At 38.0% G+C, this 15,787-nt stretch overlaps 1 protein-coding gene and 1 long non-coding RNA gene across 2 annotated transcripts in view; both read right to left on the minus strand.

Annotated features, from left to right (window-relative positions):
* Positions 1–10,246, minus strand: part of LOC122598626 — a 23,081-nt gene extending 12,835 nt beyond the window's left edge. The window contains exons 1-2 of the long non-coding RNA XR_006323672.1: positions 10,032–10,246; positions 9,049–9,102 (exon numbers count right to left, since the gene is read on the minus strand). This is a non-coding gene — a long non-coding RNA (uncharacterized LOC122598626). The remainder of the gene's footprint in view (positions 1–9,048; positions 9,103–10,031) is intronic.
* Positions 10,247–14,078: 3,832 nt separating this feature from the next.
* LOC122597684 (F-box/kelch-repeat protein At3g06240-like) lies at positions 14,079–14,618 on the minus strand. Its single transcript, XM_043770256.1, has one exon. It carries the CDS (start codon positions 14,616–14,618, stop codon positions 14,079–14,081), a length of 540 nt encoding a protein of 179 aa, XP_043626191.1.
* Between the last annotated feature and the right edge of the window lie 1,169 nt (positions 14,619–15,787).

The raw sequence follows: 15,787 nt of genomic DNA on the forward strand, positions 1-15,787 counted from the left end.
GGATGAGGACACCAACTGGCTGTGGCATAAACGATTATCCATCTAACTTCAAAACATATTAACAAGTTGTCAAGAAAGCAACTGGTTGATGGGATACCTTGTTTCCCTTTAAAAAAGGAGAAGCATGTCCAGGGTGTGAAATGGGCAAAAAGAAAAGAGCCAGTTTTAAGACCAGGCAGAATTCAGCATCACTGAACCTCTTCACATGCTTCATATGGATCTCTTGGTCCAGTGAATGTTCAAAATAAAGCTGGTAAGAGATACACTTTAGTTGTGGTCGATGAATACACCAGTTTTGTTGGTGATATTTATCAGATCAAAGAGTGATGCATCTGGTGAAATTATCTCTCTCATCAAGCGAATTGAGCTCAAGTATACCAAGAAAGTGTGTCAGTTGCGAAGTGATAACGGTACAGAATTCATGAATAAAGAATTGGAGACATTTTGCACTGACACTGGCATTTCTCAAAACTTTTCGTCAGCTCGTTCTCCACAAAAATGGTGTGGTGAAAGGAAGAATCGAATTGATTGAAGCTGCCAGAAGTATGTTATCTGAATCTGGTCTTCCACCTGTTTTGGGCTGAAGCTGTGGCAACTGCATGTCACACCCAAAACCGGTCAGTTTATGTCAAGAGACACAGGAAGACTGCCTATGAAGTCCTCAGGAATCGTAAACCAAATATTGGATATTTCCATGTATTTGGTTGTCCAGTTTACATTTTAAACGATTCCAGTCAGTTGGGAAAATTGATGCAAAAGCTGACGAAGGTGTCTTTGTGGGGTATTCAAATATTAGAAAAGCCTATAGAGTTTATAATTATAGACTCCAAAAGGTACATGAGACAATTCATGTCACGTTCGATGAATCAAATGAAGCAATCAACAAAGACCAACCCTGATTTATCTTCAGTGTCCCAGTTGATTTTGGTGTATCTGATCAGGTTCATCAATCAGTTAGTACACCAGAAAATGTTTCCAGACATCAAGTCTTGGAACCAGTAATGGAAAAGGAGAACATGTGTGACACCTCATTTATCCTTCTATCAGTTTTAACCTACCTGAAAAACTGGTAATTGGATCTGATGTGCGTGCCACAACAACATCAGAACCAGTTCAAGCTTCTCCAGTTCTTCAAGATATACCTTTGTTTGAAGATTCATGTCAACTCTTCAGTTGACACTGATGATGAAGTTGAAGTAGTTTGGACTGATCCTCCTCCAGTTGCTGCATCTGTTGGAGATCGTCAAGTGTCTTGCACTGATGTTGTATTATACCAACCTAGTCAATACACTAAATGGACTGCTGCTCATCCATTGAGCAGATTATTGGCAATCCAGATAGTGGGGTTCAGACTAGAAGAGCCACAAGTGATCAATGCTTGAACGTCACCTTCTTATCACTGATTGAACCGAAGAAGATTGACGAGGCTATGGCAGATCCAAGCTGGGTTGAAGCTATGCAAGAAGAACTCAACCAGTTCGAAAGGAACAACGTTTGGGAGCTTGTTCCTTGTCCTCCAGGGTTAAGAGAGAACCATTGGAACGAGGTGGGTCTACCGGAACAAGATGGATGAAGATGGCAACGTTATCAGGAACAAAGCTAGATTAGTTGCCAGGGTTATTGTCAAGCAGAAGGTGTTGATTTCGATGAAATTTTGCTCCAGTTGCAAGACTTGAAGCCATCAGAATTTTCTGGCTTATGCTGCTCACTTGCAATTCAAGGTTTTCCAGATGGATGTAAAAAGTGCGTTTCTGAATGGCACATTGGAAGAAGAAGTGTATGTTACGCAGACTCCAGGCTTCATAAATGAAAAGCATCCACATTGGTATATAGACTGAACAAAGCTTTATATGGTCTTCGACAAGCCCCAAGAGCCTGGTATGATACTCTAACTAAACATCTTCTCAAAAATGGTTTTCAAAGAGGTGCAATAGATAATACCTTGTTCATCTTGAAAGAAAAAGGTGATATCTTGCTGGTACAAATTTATGTTGATGATATTATATTGGGTCAACTGATGATGGAATGTGTAAAAGGTTTTCAAAAATTATGTCTCAAGAATATGAGATGAGTTTAATGGGTGAATTAACATTTTTCTTAGGTTTACAAATTAAACAAACCATGGATGGTATTTTTATTAACCAAGAAAAATATGTCAGAGATTTGTTGAGAAAATACAAATTTGATTCAATCCCATCAAAAACCACACCTATTTCAGCTCCATTAAATTTGGACTCTGACCCAAATGGAAACCAGTGGACCAAAAAGAATATCGTGGAATGGTTGGTTCACTGATGTATCTAACTGCCAGTCGACCAGATATAATGTTTGCAACATGTTTATGTGCCAGATTTCAGGCAAATCCAAAAGAATCACACTTGCATGCTGTTAAACGCATTTTCAGGTACCTGAAAGGGTGCCCTAGCCTTGGTCTTGGTATCCCAAAGGCTCAGGGTTAGATCTAATGGGTTATTCAGATTCAGATCATGCAGGTTGTAAGATTGATAGAAAATCCACAACTGGTGGATGTCATTTCCTAGGGGGAAAACTGGTGAGTTGGACCAGTAAGAAGCAGACTTCAGTCTCAATGTCTACTGCTGAGGCAGAATACATTTCTGCGGCCAGTTGCTGTGCCCAGATTCTCTGGATCAAAAACCAGTTACTTGATTATGGCATGAAATTCACAAGAACCCCAATCTTTTGTGACAACACCAGTGCTATTGCTATATCTCACAACCCAGTGATGCACTCAAAGACAAAGCATATTGATATCAGGTATCACTTCATTCGTGATCATGTTATGAAAGGAGATATTGAAATACATTTCATCCCACTGATAAACAGTTAGCTGATGTTTTTACAAAACCTCTTGATGAAAAGACTTTAAACATCTCATCAGTGAACTGGGTATGTTAAATCCTCATTAAACTGAAGAGGCCCTTCAGTTGAGGATGGTCCAGGTGATCCTTGATTGGTTGGAGATTGAACGCCTTGATGTACTCAAAGACTAGTCACTGATCAAATGGATCACATTTTTAGGGGAAAAAGACTCAAAACATTTTTCAAATAAATTATTGAAAAATGCAACTGAAGGTCATCAGTTGAAACTGGCATCTAAATTTTCTTTGGTTGCTAGTTTGGTCTTGTCTCAAAATGGTGGTCAGCCAGATTTCATAACGTTGTGTTTTACTTGGTGGATACTTGTGACACGTGATGTTACTCGAGTGCTAACCTCGCACTCACGACGTCACCTGACATGTCTTACGTGTCAAGACTTTTGCTGAAATGTACTGCACTTTTATGGGTATTGGTGAAGTTAGTGGGTGAGTGGGAATACCAGCCGTCGTAGCATTAAATGCTTGATGGGAATTATTAAATATTTTGAATTCTCAAAATTTTGGAAAATAACTTTTACAAATTATTTCAAAATTTTGGAGACTAAAATATCTTTTCGTATATTTTGGCAATATTTTACTGCCTATATATACCCCCACCAATATATCCGTCTCATTTACTTCTCTCAAAATTCCTTCATTTACTCTTTCAATCATTCACAATTCGAGATCCTTTTCTCTCTTTCTTTTAAGTCCAAAACCCTAAATCTAAATTCACAAATGGCTCCTAAATCTTCTTCTTCTTCATCTCGTTCTCGTGATGTGAATCTACTCACTGCTGAGTACATTCCATCACAAATGTTATTCGTGCCACTGGTGCTCCCATAAGTTCTAAACTTATTAAATTAAATCCAAATAATCCAATGGCATCTCTTCAAGGGCTCCAGGCCGCTGACTCTTATAGGGAGAATCCAATCCTTTCTTCGGATTTCTCCCCTCAGCGATGCCTTCTCTTTGAATCCACACAAGCTATTTCATGACTACTTGTGTGAATTCTGGTACACTGCCTCTCTTTCTGAGGACTGCTCATCCATCTCCTTTTCTCTAAAGGATGGGTCAGTCCCGTGTACCATCACCACTGAAACGTTGAGGGAAGCCCTTAACCTCAACTACTGGAGACAAATGAAACTCCAGTGGTGATTTCCTCCAATGTTAATTTCCGCCAGGTCTTCCTTGATATGGGAAATAAGGAGATGGTGGAGGGGGATGTGTTGAAGACCAAGGGGTCCATTACAATGAAAGGGCTTTCACCATCCTGGAAGTTCTTTATGGTCCACTTGGTGGAGAGTTTGGGAGGGAGTTCTGGTGGATTGGACCAGATAAACTCCTTTCAGGCAGAGATGGCTTACTGCCTTTGGAATGGACTGAGGGTGGACTTTGCAGGTATTTTGTTCAGGAGCCTTGTGTTCAAGTTGAAGGGCAACAGGGGTCCTTGTGTTCCCTTTTCAAGATTCCTGTCCCTTTGTTTTATTCAGATTCTGGGCAGAGAAGAGTACAACAACACACAATCCTTGTTCTCTGTGCCAGAACTGTTGAGGAATCTGGACAACCTGGTGTCCACTTCTGATGAAGTCCAGATGTCCCGAGAATGATTTTTGCATTCTCTAAAACTGATGCACCACAATCTGGTGAATCAGAAAGGCAACTGGGCGGGCCTCAAAATAATGAGGGACCCACCGGTTCGTCTACTGAAGTCATAACTGTGGCAGAAGCAGGAGTCCAGGCAGTTCCTAAAGCAAGAAGATCCTCTAAAAGCAGGAGATCAAGATCTGGACTTGCTGCACCTGACCAGTCACAATCTGTGATAGTGGTCTCTGAAGCCGCTGCCGGTGATATTGCAACTGAGGATAGAGCAGTTGTGGTTGAGGCACCAGTCACCTCTGTCCAGGGAGAAGATGTTTCGGCAACGGATCCTCAAACTGATGATACCATTGAGGCAACTCAAACTGGTCATCAGGAGTCTGAACAACTTGTTCAGCCACCCCAACATTTATGGATCTTGGCATAAATGAGGGTGTTTCAGCTTGAGTCTTCGGACTCATCTGAGACGGAATCTGACCAGGAGATGGCTGATGCAACTGTACTTGATCAGCTCCCTTCTCTCCTTGGTCAACCCCAAGAACCACATGTTTCAGTTTCCCCAACTATGTACAAAGCTTAGAAATACCTCCAATTTTCACCTCTCGCCAACCACTTTCTTCTATGGGTGTGCCTAGAAATAGACACATCCTAACCCCACCGTCGCCGTCGTTCACACCTGAGCATTCTCAGCATGAACGACACATTGAATCTCTTCCCTTCATTTCTACAACCCCTCCTCTTCTATCAACTGATGCTACTGCAACTGGAGAACCAAATATTGTCATACCTCGTCCAGTTGCACCTGTAGCTTTTTCGGCTGGTCCAGTGACACCTTCTCCTCCGTCATTGGACAGCCAATTCGTGTCTTTCCAAGCCGATCTCTCGAACCTTCTCGCGAGGGTGGAAGAGATTCAAAAGACACTCGATAGGAACACCAAGTCCCTCTCCAGGTACCACAAGGATCACTTGCAAAATATTAAAGTGGTTGACCTGGGGATCAACAAGTTCTCTGCCAATGAGGACTTGGTGTTTGGCAAGCTGAACGAGTTAGTGGAATCCTCCAATCAACTGGCAACATCTTTAAGGGAGGCGTTCGCACTGACTCAATCTGGAGTCACATCTTCAATATCCAACCTGCTGAACAGTACTGTCAGATCTTCAGAGGTTGATATTAAGAATCTGGAAAGGCAGGTGCAAGATTTATGTAACAAACCTGGCCTAGATGTGACAGAGCTTGGAAACCAGTTGGCCTCTTCAGTGGGTCTCAAGATTGAAGAAACCTTGGCTGCCAGTGAAAACAATTTGATTGAAAAGGTGATGTCTGAGATCACCAAGATTGCAGCGCCCCAGGTCGATCTCACTCCTATTACATCTGAGATTGATCGGTTGAGGTGCAGTCTGGATACACTGGCCAGCAAGGTCTCTGAACACTCAACTGCCATATCGGATCTGACCACTGAAGTTGGCAAAGGAAGGGAGGGTGTGACTGAAAGTGTTAAGGAAGTCCCTGCAACTGGGCTCTCTTCAGATGATCTCTCAATACTCAAACAGATTTTAAAGAGTCAAGAGCAGACAAGTGGAAATGTAATGACTCAGTCTCAAGAGATCAATCATCTTTGGAGGACAGTTCGCATGCTTTGTGGAGTCTTCAAAGAGTGCAAGACAATGCAATCATGGCAGCCTCTAGATCGCCTGCCCTCTAGTCATGCCGATTTTGAAGCCATCAGGCAGGGACTAGATGCTGCCAAGGGGGAAAGGTCGGTACATGCCCCTCACACTCTTGTGAAGACTTCAAGTAAAGGGAAGGAGATTGTGTGGCTACCAGTACTGAGGCTGGTGAGCAAGGGTTTGAGGTGTTTGATGATGTGGTGGTAGGGAGTGTTGATAAGGGAAAGGCCATTGCTGATGAATCTATGGAACCGGCCACCGATGCACCAATGTTGGAAACTGGCAATGTCGATTTGTTGCCTCCAGTTACTGAAAGCGAGAGTCAGAAGTTAGCAAGAGTGGGATACCTGGTCAAGGAAAGGAAGAAACAAATGAAAGTGAACCAATTCGAATCTAGAAGAAATCTTCCAACCCCTCTTGTTGATATCACTGATGCTCAACTCCTTGGCTTGACACTTGTTGAATACAAGAAGATCAAAGAAGATCCAAGAATAGTCAATGCACTGAAGGAGATGCTTGAAGTTGAACTGGACAAACACTACCAGGATGATGAGGCTGAACTGGATGCTAAGTGTTTGAATGTGTCGGTGGAAAAGGCCAGAGAGATTAGGTCTGAAGGGATTCTCAAGAGGACTGAGCAGGTAAAGAAGGCGGTCACCAAAGTATTGAATCCACCCAAGTCCAAAGGGAGAAAACAAAAAGCCTTGCCAAGAGATGCAAATCTGAGGACTTGGGTAGAACCATCTGAACCCACAACTGATGATATTCGAGCTGCTACACAAAAGCTGAGCACGAGCAAAATCAAACTGACAAATGAATCTGAAGCTCGCACATACTTGTCAGATGTACAGCGTCGAAGGCACAATAGAGGCAGGATTACTGATGTTAAGGTTTCAATCAAGCCTGGTGCCAAGCATTTTGTTGTTGAGGTACAATACTTTGGTGGGCCCAAAAGGACAACTGAGAACCCGGATGTCCATCAGTATGGTCATTCCGAACATGTTGAAATGTTGAGGTTGCTGGAGGGGAGACAGAGGAAGAATAAAGTTGAAAGAGGCTGGGAGTACGTATTGCAAAATCTTATCAAGTTCAAGGAAAACATTGAAGAAAGATTAGGCCTTGATCCTGAGGATACTCAGCCAATTTCATCAATCTCAAAAAGAAGGAAAACTGGCGAAGGGCCATCTGTTTAAGTTTTCCTTCTAACTATCTGCTTGTAATTTTGTATACTTTCTTGTAACTTATTTGTAAATTGTGTGTATACAAGTTGCCAGATTGTAACTCACAAGTAAGATATCTGATAGGATCTACAAGCTTTTAAAACAAAATCCAAGACATTTGATGATCTATAAAAATGTCTTGGAAACTCAATAGGTTTTATCAAACTCAAGTACTTCAAACTTAAACTTGTATAGAAACAAGTTTGAAATCACTTGACAATATTTCAGGACAATTAGGGGGAATTTGTTAGGTCCAGTTTAAGCTAAACTGGAGCTCTCCAGTGACATCTGGAGAGCATGAGGAATTGTCCGAAATATTAGAAGTCCAGTTGCATTGTACAGGTTTAGCAACTGATGACTTCCTCCAGTTGAGATCAGAAGACTAAAATCTGAAAACCTTCCAGTTGAAGTCAAAGACAACAAATGGAAGATAGAGATTGGCAATGGCAGCGAAGCCCAGTTGACAATCTACCAGATCAATCAACTGGAGAATCCTCCAGTGTAAATGCTCTTACAAAGCTTTACACTGATTACGAGGAGGACCTTTTTACTCTACATCCTTTTAACGGACAATGATATTGTCTTTGGATAAAGATACAAAGATGTAGAGTGGTTGAATAAAGTAACCTTTTGTCTTACTTTATTTAACACACACAAAGGATTATTTAAACAATACTTTTGTGTGCTGTCAACCATATTTGTACGTCGAAGTTGAGATCTCCATGCTCAATCTTCGACTATAAATAGAGGTCCTTGCACAAGCTGTTAAAAAAACTTTGCAAATACATATATTCTGCAATATTGGTGAACTTGTGCAATATTCTCTCAATCGCAAAGAGAAACATTTCACAACTCTAAGTGTTTCGATTGTTTAGGAGAATTTCCAAGTTTAGATCAATTGTAATTCATGGGTTGTTAGGATATTTACATTCTTGTATTATCTTGGTTCCGCAACAACCTTGTATTTTATTTAAACAAGTAATAAATAAAATACACTTGAAAATTACATATTGTCTCACCAGTTTATATACTCGTCATTTATATTATTGCATGTATTAATATTTTGTCACCTTAATACTTAATTCCAGTTAACCTGGTACACGATCATCTAAACTGGTCACATCCAGATTAATTGATCGTGTTGCAAAGTTCACTCACCATCGACATAGAGGTGTCTTCAGCACCCATCTAGTAATAGTTGGGACTAAAACAAATTACCATACATAAGTGCATCAATTTTAGCCTATCAATTCATAGTCATCTCATCCATATCATTCATAATACTAGTAGGACTTTACCCACCTACTAGTCGTAATCAACGATTTGGCTAGTAGGAATTTACCCACCTACTAGCTCTCAAAATTAATTTGTCTAGTAGGAGTTTACCCACCTACGAGCTCACAAAATAAATTTGGCTAGTAGGAATTTACCCACCTACTAGCTCACACAATCATTTTCAACATGGCCATGGATACAATGGCTAGTAGGAATTTACCCACCTACTAGCTCTTACATACAATATGACTAGTAGGAATTTACCCACCTACTAGTTCTTACATACAATATGACTAGTAGGAATTTACCCACCTACTAGTTCTCACAATCAATCAAACAAATGGGTCATAGGAATTTACCCACCTATGACCTCAAATATCAAAAACATGATTATATGCATATACACTCACCTTGTTTGCGACCACAATTGCAAGATGACCATAAAACAACGTAATGCATTCAACCTATCAAATCACATTAAAAACACACGAATGGTCATTCATCATGTATAAGGTCACCTAGCCATAATCACTAGCATTCCAACACCCAACCCATCATTTACATTCTTATGTTAATCTTGGGTTTAGTTCACCTAACATGTATCTCTTATATCGTTTTCATACAAAAAGTACCGTTTTATCATTTGACCAAGCTGCCTTCAAACGAGTGTAACTCAAGTTCTACTTACTCTTTTTACTTGATTCCAGTGGCCAAATTTAGGTGACACATATACCTACCTTTTATCTTTAGTGACCAATATGTGAATTGTCCTTCAAAGGTGACTTCTGGTCGTTTTAAAAATCAAAACTGCTGTTGTTAAACAGCTTTGACCCTACTGCCTTCAAATGACCATAACTTGAGTTCTACACCATATTTTGACCTCATTCCAGTGGCCACTTCTTCTTAACACATTTTAGTACATTTTATATTCAGTGACCAAAACATGAATTAACTTGCAAGAATGTGTTTTACCCGTTTTAACAACAGACATCAGAATCATTTTTGCTGAAAGATCAGCATTGCGCCACTGGATTCAAAAATTCATAACTAGAGTTCTACTTCGAATTTTGAACTCATTCTAGTGGGAAAATTTTGCTAACACAATAACCTACATTTTCTTTTTAGGACTCAACAAGTGAAAATGCTGTCATGAAGGTTTTTAACTCGTTACAACATCAGGGGCAGAATCTGTCCAGGTTTCTTCTTACTTCCATTCATCAAAATCTATCATGCAACTCAAATAAAACCCTAATTTGATTAACTTACAAGAACCCTAATTCATATTATATCAATTTACTCAATATAAAGAAAACCCCCAATTTCCCCAATTCAATTTAATAATAAGAACCCTAATTTCTACAATAATTAAAACTATGATTAATAAGAAAATTACCTTAATGTTTCAAGAACAAAAATCATGAATTCAAGCCCTAATTTCTCCTCCTTCTTCCTCAAAATTTCAGCCACCACCACTAGGCATAAACCCCACTTTTCAATTTCTTAGATGAAGGAAGATTATTATTATGATCAAGCTTTGAAGAATTTCTTGAATTACTTGGAGAATTAGAATTAAGGTAAAGATGGAAATGAAGAAAAGGTGAATAATGAAAAGGGTTGGTGGAATTGTGATTCAACAAAAAAAAAAAAAGAAGTGTCTGGCAACTTTTCTAAGTGCCACGACCCAAATGAGTTTTTGTGGGTATTTTACCCGCTATCCGCTAAAGTTCCAACTAAAACAATCCCATAATCAAAAATAACATACTAGGAAACTATTTTAATGTCAAAACTATAATATAGGTTAATTTTCATTGGCTTAATAAATTTAGGATGTTACAATAACCCAACAGTGGTATCACGAGCCTACTATGTATGTTTTTGAATTACCAAAAGATCAAAACTTGAAGGGGGGTTAGGGTTCTTGATCATTGAATTTTCGGCTATATATATATGTATATATATTTAAATTGATTTTGTAATTTAATTACATTATTTAAATATGAAAAAAGTTTTATTTAATATATATATATATATATATATGGTTTGAGATTTTCCAGAAAATAAAAAAAAAAAGTTTTTTTTAGGGTTCCTAATCCAAGTTTTGATTAAATTACATGTTTATGTGATAAATTATATGTAATTATGTGTTGTACCTTTAATTTTAATTGTTAAAAAGAAGTAAAAATCATGAATTTTTCATGCAAATCATTCATGATTCTTACTTAGATATATTGATATGAAATCTTGATCATTAGGGTTAATTATGCTAGATAATTGTATAATTAATTGTGTGACAATGTGAATTTTTCGTATAAACTTTTTGTTTTGCGACAGTTTACTAAAAAATTCATATCTTTTAATCCGTAATGAGTTAGAGGTTTTTCTTTGAACTGTAGATTCTCAACACATAGGGCTAAAACTTTGTAGTTCTGGTCAAAATCTCAACACATAGGTTTTTCTTTTAATATATACGTTCCAACGTTGAGTGTGCAATCGTAGAGAGGTTAATTTAAACCTTGTTCTTATCTTTAATCTCTCCATTATAAGGTACATCTTTTATACTTTGGTAAATTAATTAAACTACATAGATTTTGTCTTCCGTTGCGTGCTTTATGATTTGTTGTGATAATTAGTTATATAACCCAACAGTTTGGCTCACTATTATTGAAGTAACTCACTAATCCACCTCCATCATTCACCATTGTTAACCTCACATGTTTCATCTATTAGACATATCTTTAGACAAACCAATTAAGTTGATTTATCATTATCCTTCATAAAATCAGCCCCTAACACCTCACTTGTGGTTCTTCTAATTTTTCCTTCAAAATGACATCAGTTGCACCAGATTAACATATACACACAAGTTTTAGTTATCAAGCCATACAAGTCGTGATACTGTCTAAATAAAAGAAAAAAACATGTAGATCTAAATACGCACACCACCCACATTAAATAAGAACCCATTTTAATACAAACTGATATACATATGCCAAAATAGATTTGGGAAAGAAAACACACACATGTATGGTCTAATTCTTATGATGAAGATGAAAAAAAGAAAAAAAGATGGTGAAAAGTGGGAGGCAACGGGGGCAGAAGTAGATCGTGTTGCATAATTAAGTGGAGGTAGACGATGGTTGTGGGTTTGCCAGTTAGGGGTCTCCAATGATGGTCATGGTCGACCATATATGGTCTAATTCTTATGATGAAGATGGAAGAGAAATGATGGAATCAAAGACACTATATAAAGTTGTCTTGACTAAAATGACATTCATTCTTGGAACCAAAATGATACGGAGTATTAACTTTTACTATTGTGAAGCCACATATATATACACAAATCAATAATATATATACCTAGCATTTATTTAATCTCTAATTATTATAGATGTATAATACATTGTGTTGTGGGTCAGCTCTATTGTTTTCCACTCCAATATATTGACGGCCACTATCTGTTTGCTTTTCTGCCACATTTTGTTCTTCTTGTCACATTTGATGTGTTTTTTCTTTCACAAACCCAAAATTACTCTATATTTATCTTCCAATCAATTTAAAAGATATAAAATATACATGTATCTTAAGTAAAATGAAACATACATACAAAAACAGAGTGAGAACTGTAACAAAACAAGAAAAAACGATTGAAGCCTATCTTTAACAGAATCAGTTTAACACATCATCGTTTAGTATGGTGCAAGCAACAGTCAAAATAGTTCTTGTGCTATTGAAATCTAGAACTTATTCTTAAGTTTTTTTTTCTACATTGTGTTAAGCTCTAGTTACACTGATGTTTTATTCACCAAAAAAGTCGTGCAAAATGCACTTTTCAATCCTGTAAAAAATAAGCTAACCTATGTTAGTGATGCTATCTCCATAACCAGATCCAAGTGTATGCTAACGGATACGACTCAATGAGACAACACCTCATTTAGAACTAGTGTTGTCAAAACGCATCTTTCTTTAAGGTATATGTTACCAAAAGGGAATCACCAACCCAAAGGCACTTAGTATAAAAGTTTTGGGAGCACACAATAAGGAGAGACCCATCCGGACTATTGGTCACAGATAATAGGTCGCCCGACCAGCCATGCTAAGTCATATGGATGACCACCTAAACTCTGAATCCACAATCATGTCTGTACGTGTCTCATCAGTTCCTACATACATTACTACGTTGTGTGCAGCAAGCCAGCAACTTAACTGGCTAACGAAGTGAAGAGAAAATGTCCCGTAACAGCCAACTTTAGGAACCTTCTAGAAGGTTACCTGAAACCTTATAAAGTCTCCTTTCCAGGATGAGCTCAATCACATACTACACACAATACATATATCTATAGTGGTGTTAAACAGGACAAGTTCCAGCAAAGAATCGCAAACAGATTTAAGATCATCACCACACAACATTCCACCATTATAGATTCAGTATTAAACCAAATGTACACAAGTAAGCATACTTATGTTTAAGCATGTAAGGTTTTTAACACCTGGAACCAGCCACCCGACAAGTTCATTTGGTCTTTACCAGTTCACGGGATCAAACTTGTGGCCTCTGCCACACAAAGTCACATAACAATAGGCGTCGACTGAAAAACGCTATTGTCAAGCTGCATCATTCCTGGCATAAGGTATATTCAGCAAAGGACATAACACTATAGATTCATTAACTTACCAGGGATCTATAATATGATTGTGACTAAAAGTCTAAGCTATATAAGTCATGTACACATATCTAACTATAACTATATATACAATAGCAAAAGGAACCAAAATCAAACAACAATGTAATCCCTTCGTGGCTTTGTTAGTAGAACCATCATTTTGTAAACTATGCGAGGCTCCTACATAATACACACATAAAATCAATGCTAGGTGAAGCTATGAATTATAAGCAAACATGAAAGTAACACACCAGAAAGCATTAGTTAAGTTCTAAAACGTCTCCAGCAACTTTGCATCTCAAATACCAGACTGTGATACCTACAACAATCTAAGTTAACCTACTAATATTATCATAGAGTTTTGATGCTAAATTTAACAGAACAGGCTACCTTACCTCGCTACCAACATCTTTTAGCAATCTTTTTCTTCTATTCAGCCCACTTGATTTCTTTACCACAAGGGAATCCACTGTTAATCAACTCAAGGCTTTCCACATATTTTGTCATCCGGATATTACAATAAGGTCTGAAGCTCAACAGTGTTGAAAGCCCGGCCGTACGAGTATTATAAACCTTGGCTTCCCCATCAGTTCGAAAATCAGGAAATGTCTCGATGAGCAAATCACCGTTGAAAGTGGGTTGCAACAGTGGGCCAACAATGAATCGGGGGGATTCCAGTTTGAGAAAAACAGACCACGCGGAAACATTATAAGACGCAGTCTTCTTCACCCAGATCCAAGCATCCTTACCCTTTGTACACATTACAGCTACAGAGCCATTCATCTCTCCAAGTTGTTTAAATTCCCAGCTGGGTTCGGCATCGAAAATGAGCCAAAAACATGGGTGCTCAAATCAAATGTCATGATGATACAACGGGGTTTGTTTGGAGACTCACTTGCAACCCAATACAATGTTGTATCGATCAAATATGAGTTACACCTAAGATGATGAAACATACCAGCAGGGGGAGCGATCGGAGACCAAGAACCTGACTTAAGGCTGTAGATATAGGGTCTAAGTGTAGCCCCATAATGTATAGTCATGGTCTTGTAATCATTGGCGATTGGGTCAAAACCAAACCCAACAGTCATGTTAGAAGATCTACTCCGCAATGGATGCTTTGGGATCATTAATTCCGAAAAGTTCCACAGACACATACCTAAAGCCATATCAACTAAACACAGAATTCCATTGCATGAACCAGCTATTTGGACTTCAACTCTGGGGTACTCGACTGCTGTAACGCCCTGGTATCCTTCACCAGAAGAAAGTGGCAACCGGTCTTCCTCATGCAACGTGTAGATATCCTTACCACCCATGACATTGTTCATGATGAGGACTTTTTGAGATATTTGCACCAGTCCCAGAGTGTACTTGCGGATGAAATCTGGGCTGGAGATAAGAGTGCACCATGATTTTGAAAGACTCCTAAATCGTGCAGCTTTGTGAAGATTTTACCAACCAACTCATGAGGCAAATAATCAGACATTTTGCAACAACAGCAGCGTTCCTATAGATTTGTTTCCATAGAGATAAAAAGAAAAACAGTTCATCGTCATCTCAACAAGTTAAAGCATATATAAATGGGTGATATATGTGCAAGCTCAAAGACATTTATAAAATCTTTTTCAAATTGCATATATGAGTTGCGAATTGCATCTTTCTATATCTTTTTATCGCAAAAAGATGCATCTTTGATGAAGCCTCTTATCAAAAACCCAATGTGAATTTACCGGGAAACGAAAGACCCCCAATGTGAATTTACCGAGAAACAAACCCAAAAATGTTGGATGACACTTTTTATCAAACACCCGGGGGACTGTTTGGCAAGGGGTTTTTAAGAACCCAAAAAGCTCTTAAAACTTCACCAGTAAGTCAGGAACAACAATAGTACCATTTTTAGAAAAAGATATATAATACAGTATTAATTTTAAGGATTTTGCTAAAATAACATGTTTAAAAAAAATGTTAACACCAACCCCTAATTTCCTGAAATTAAAGACAAAAACAGATAAATTATTATGCGCACATCCAATAGGGCTAACCTTTAATTTAAAGTTTTGAACCAACTAGTCAAATAATATTGATTTATACTAACCAATATTATAATGTATATTAACGTATTGACTATTTGGATTTCTTTTATCACCATCATAAATTTTGACCATCTTATTAATAAATCATTAAACTACTAACAAATTTTAAAAATATCTCAAAAAATTGTATAACATGTCTAAAGAATAAAAATGCTAGTGTTATGAACAGCTAGTATGGATAAAAAATCTATATATATAAAAAAGAAGAATACTTACAAGTTAAAAAAGCAAGATGCAAGCAGAAGAATAGGTATGATTTTTACTTTTTACTACCCAAAATTTGTAGTGAACTCAAATGAAAGGGGTAGGTCTCAATTATTAAATGGTAATGACACGTGTAAGCATATAAATGGATAAGTACAGATTTGTAACCAGTAAACGGGTACTTGTGC

Source organism: Erigeron canadensis, chromosome 4 (assembly GCF_010389155.1).
Source record: "Erigeron canadensis isolate Cc75 chromosome 4, C_canadensis_v1, whole genome shotgun sequence".
NCBI classification, from domain to species: Eukaryota; Viridiplantae; Streptophyta; class Magnoliopsida; order Asterales; family Asteraceae; genus Erigeron; species Erigeron canadensis.

Bases quoted from the DNA above. Each gene is read 5' to 3' on its own strand.
- LOC122597684 (XM_043770256.1), bottom strand. From the start codon at position 14,618: ATGGGTGGTAAGGATATCTACACGTTGCATGAGGAAGACCGGTTGCCA.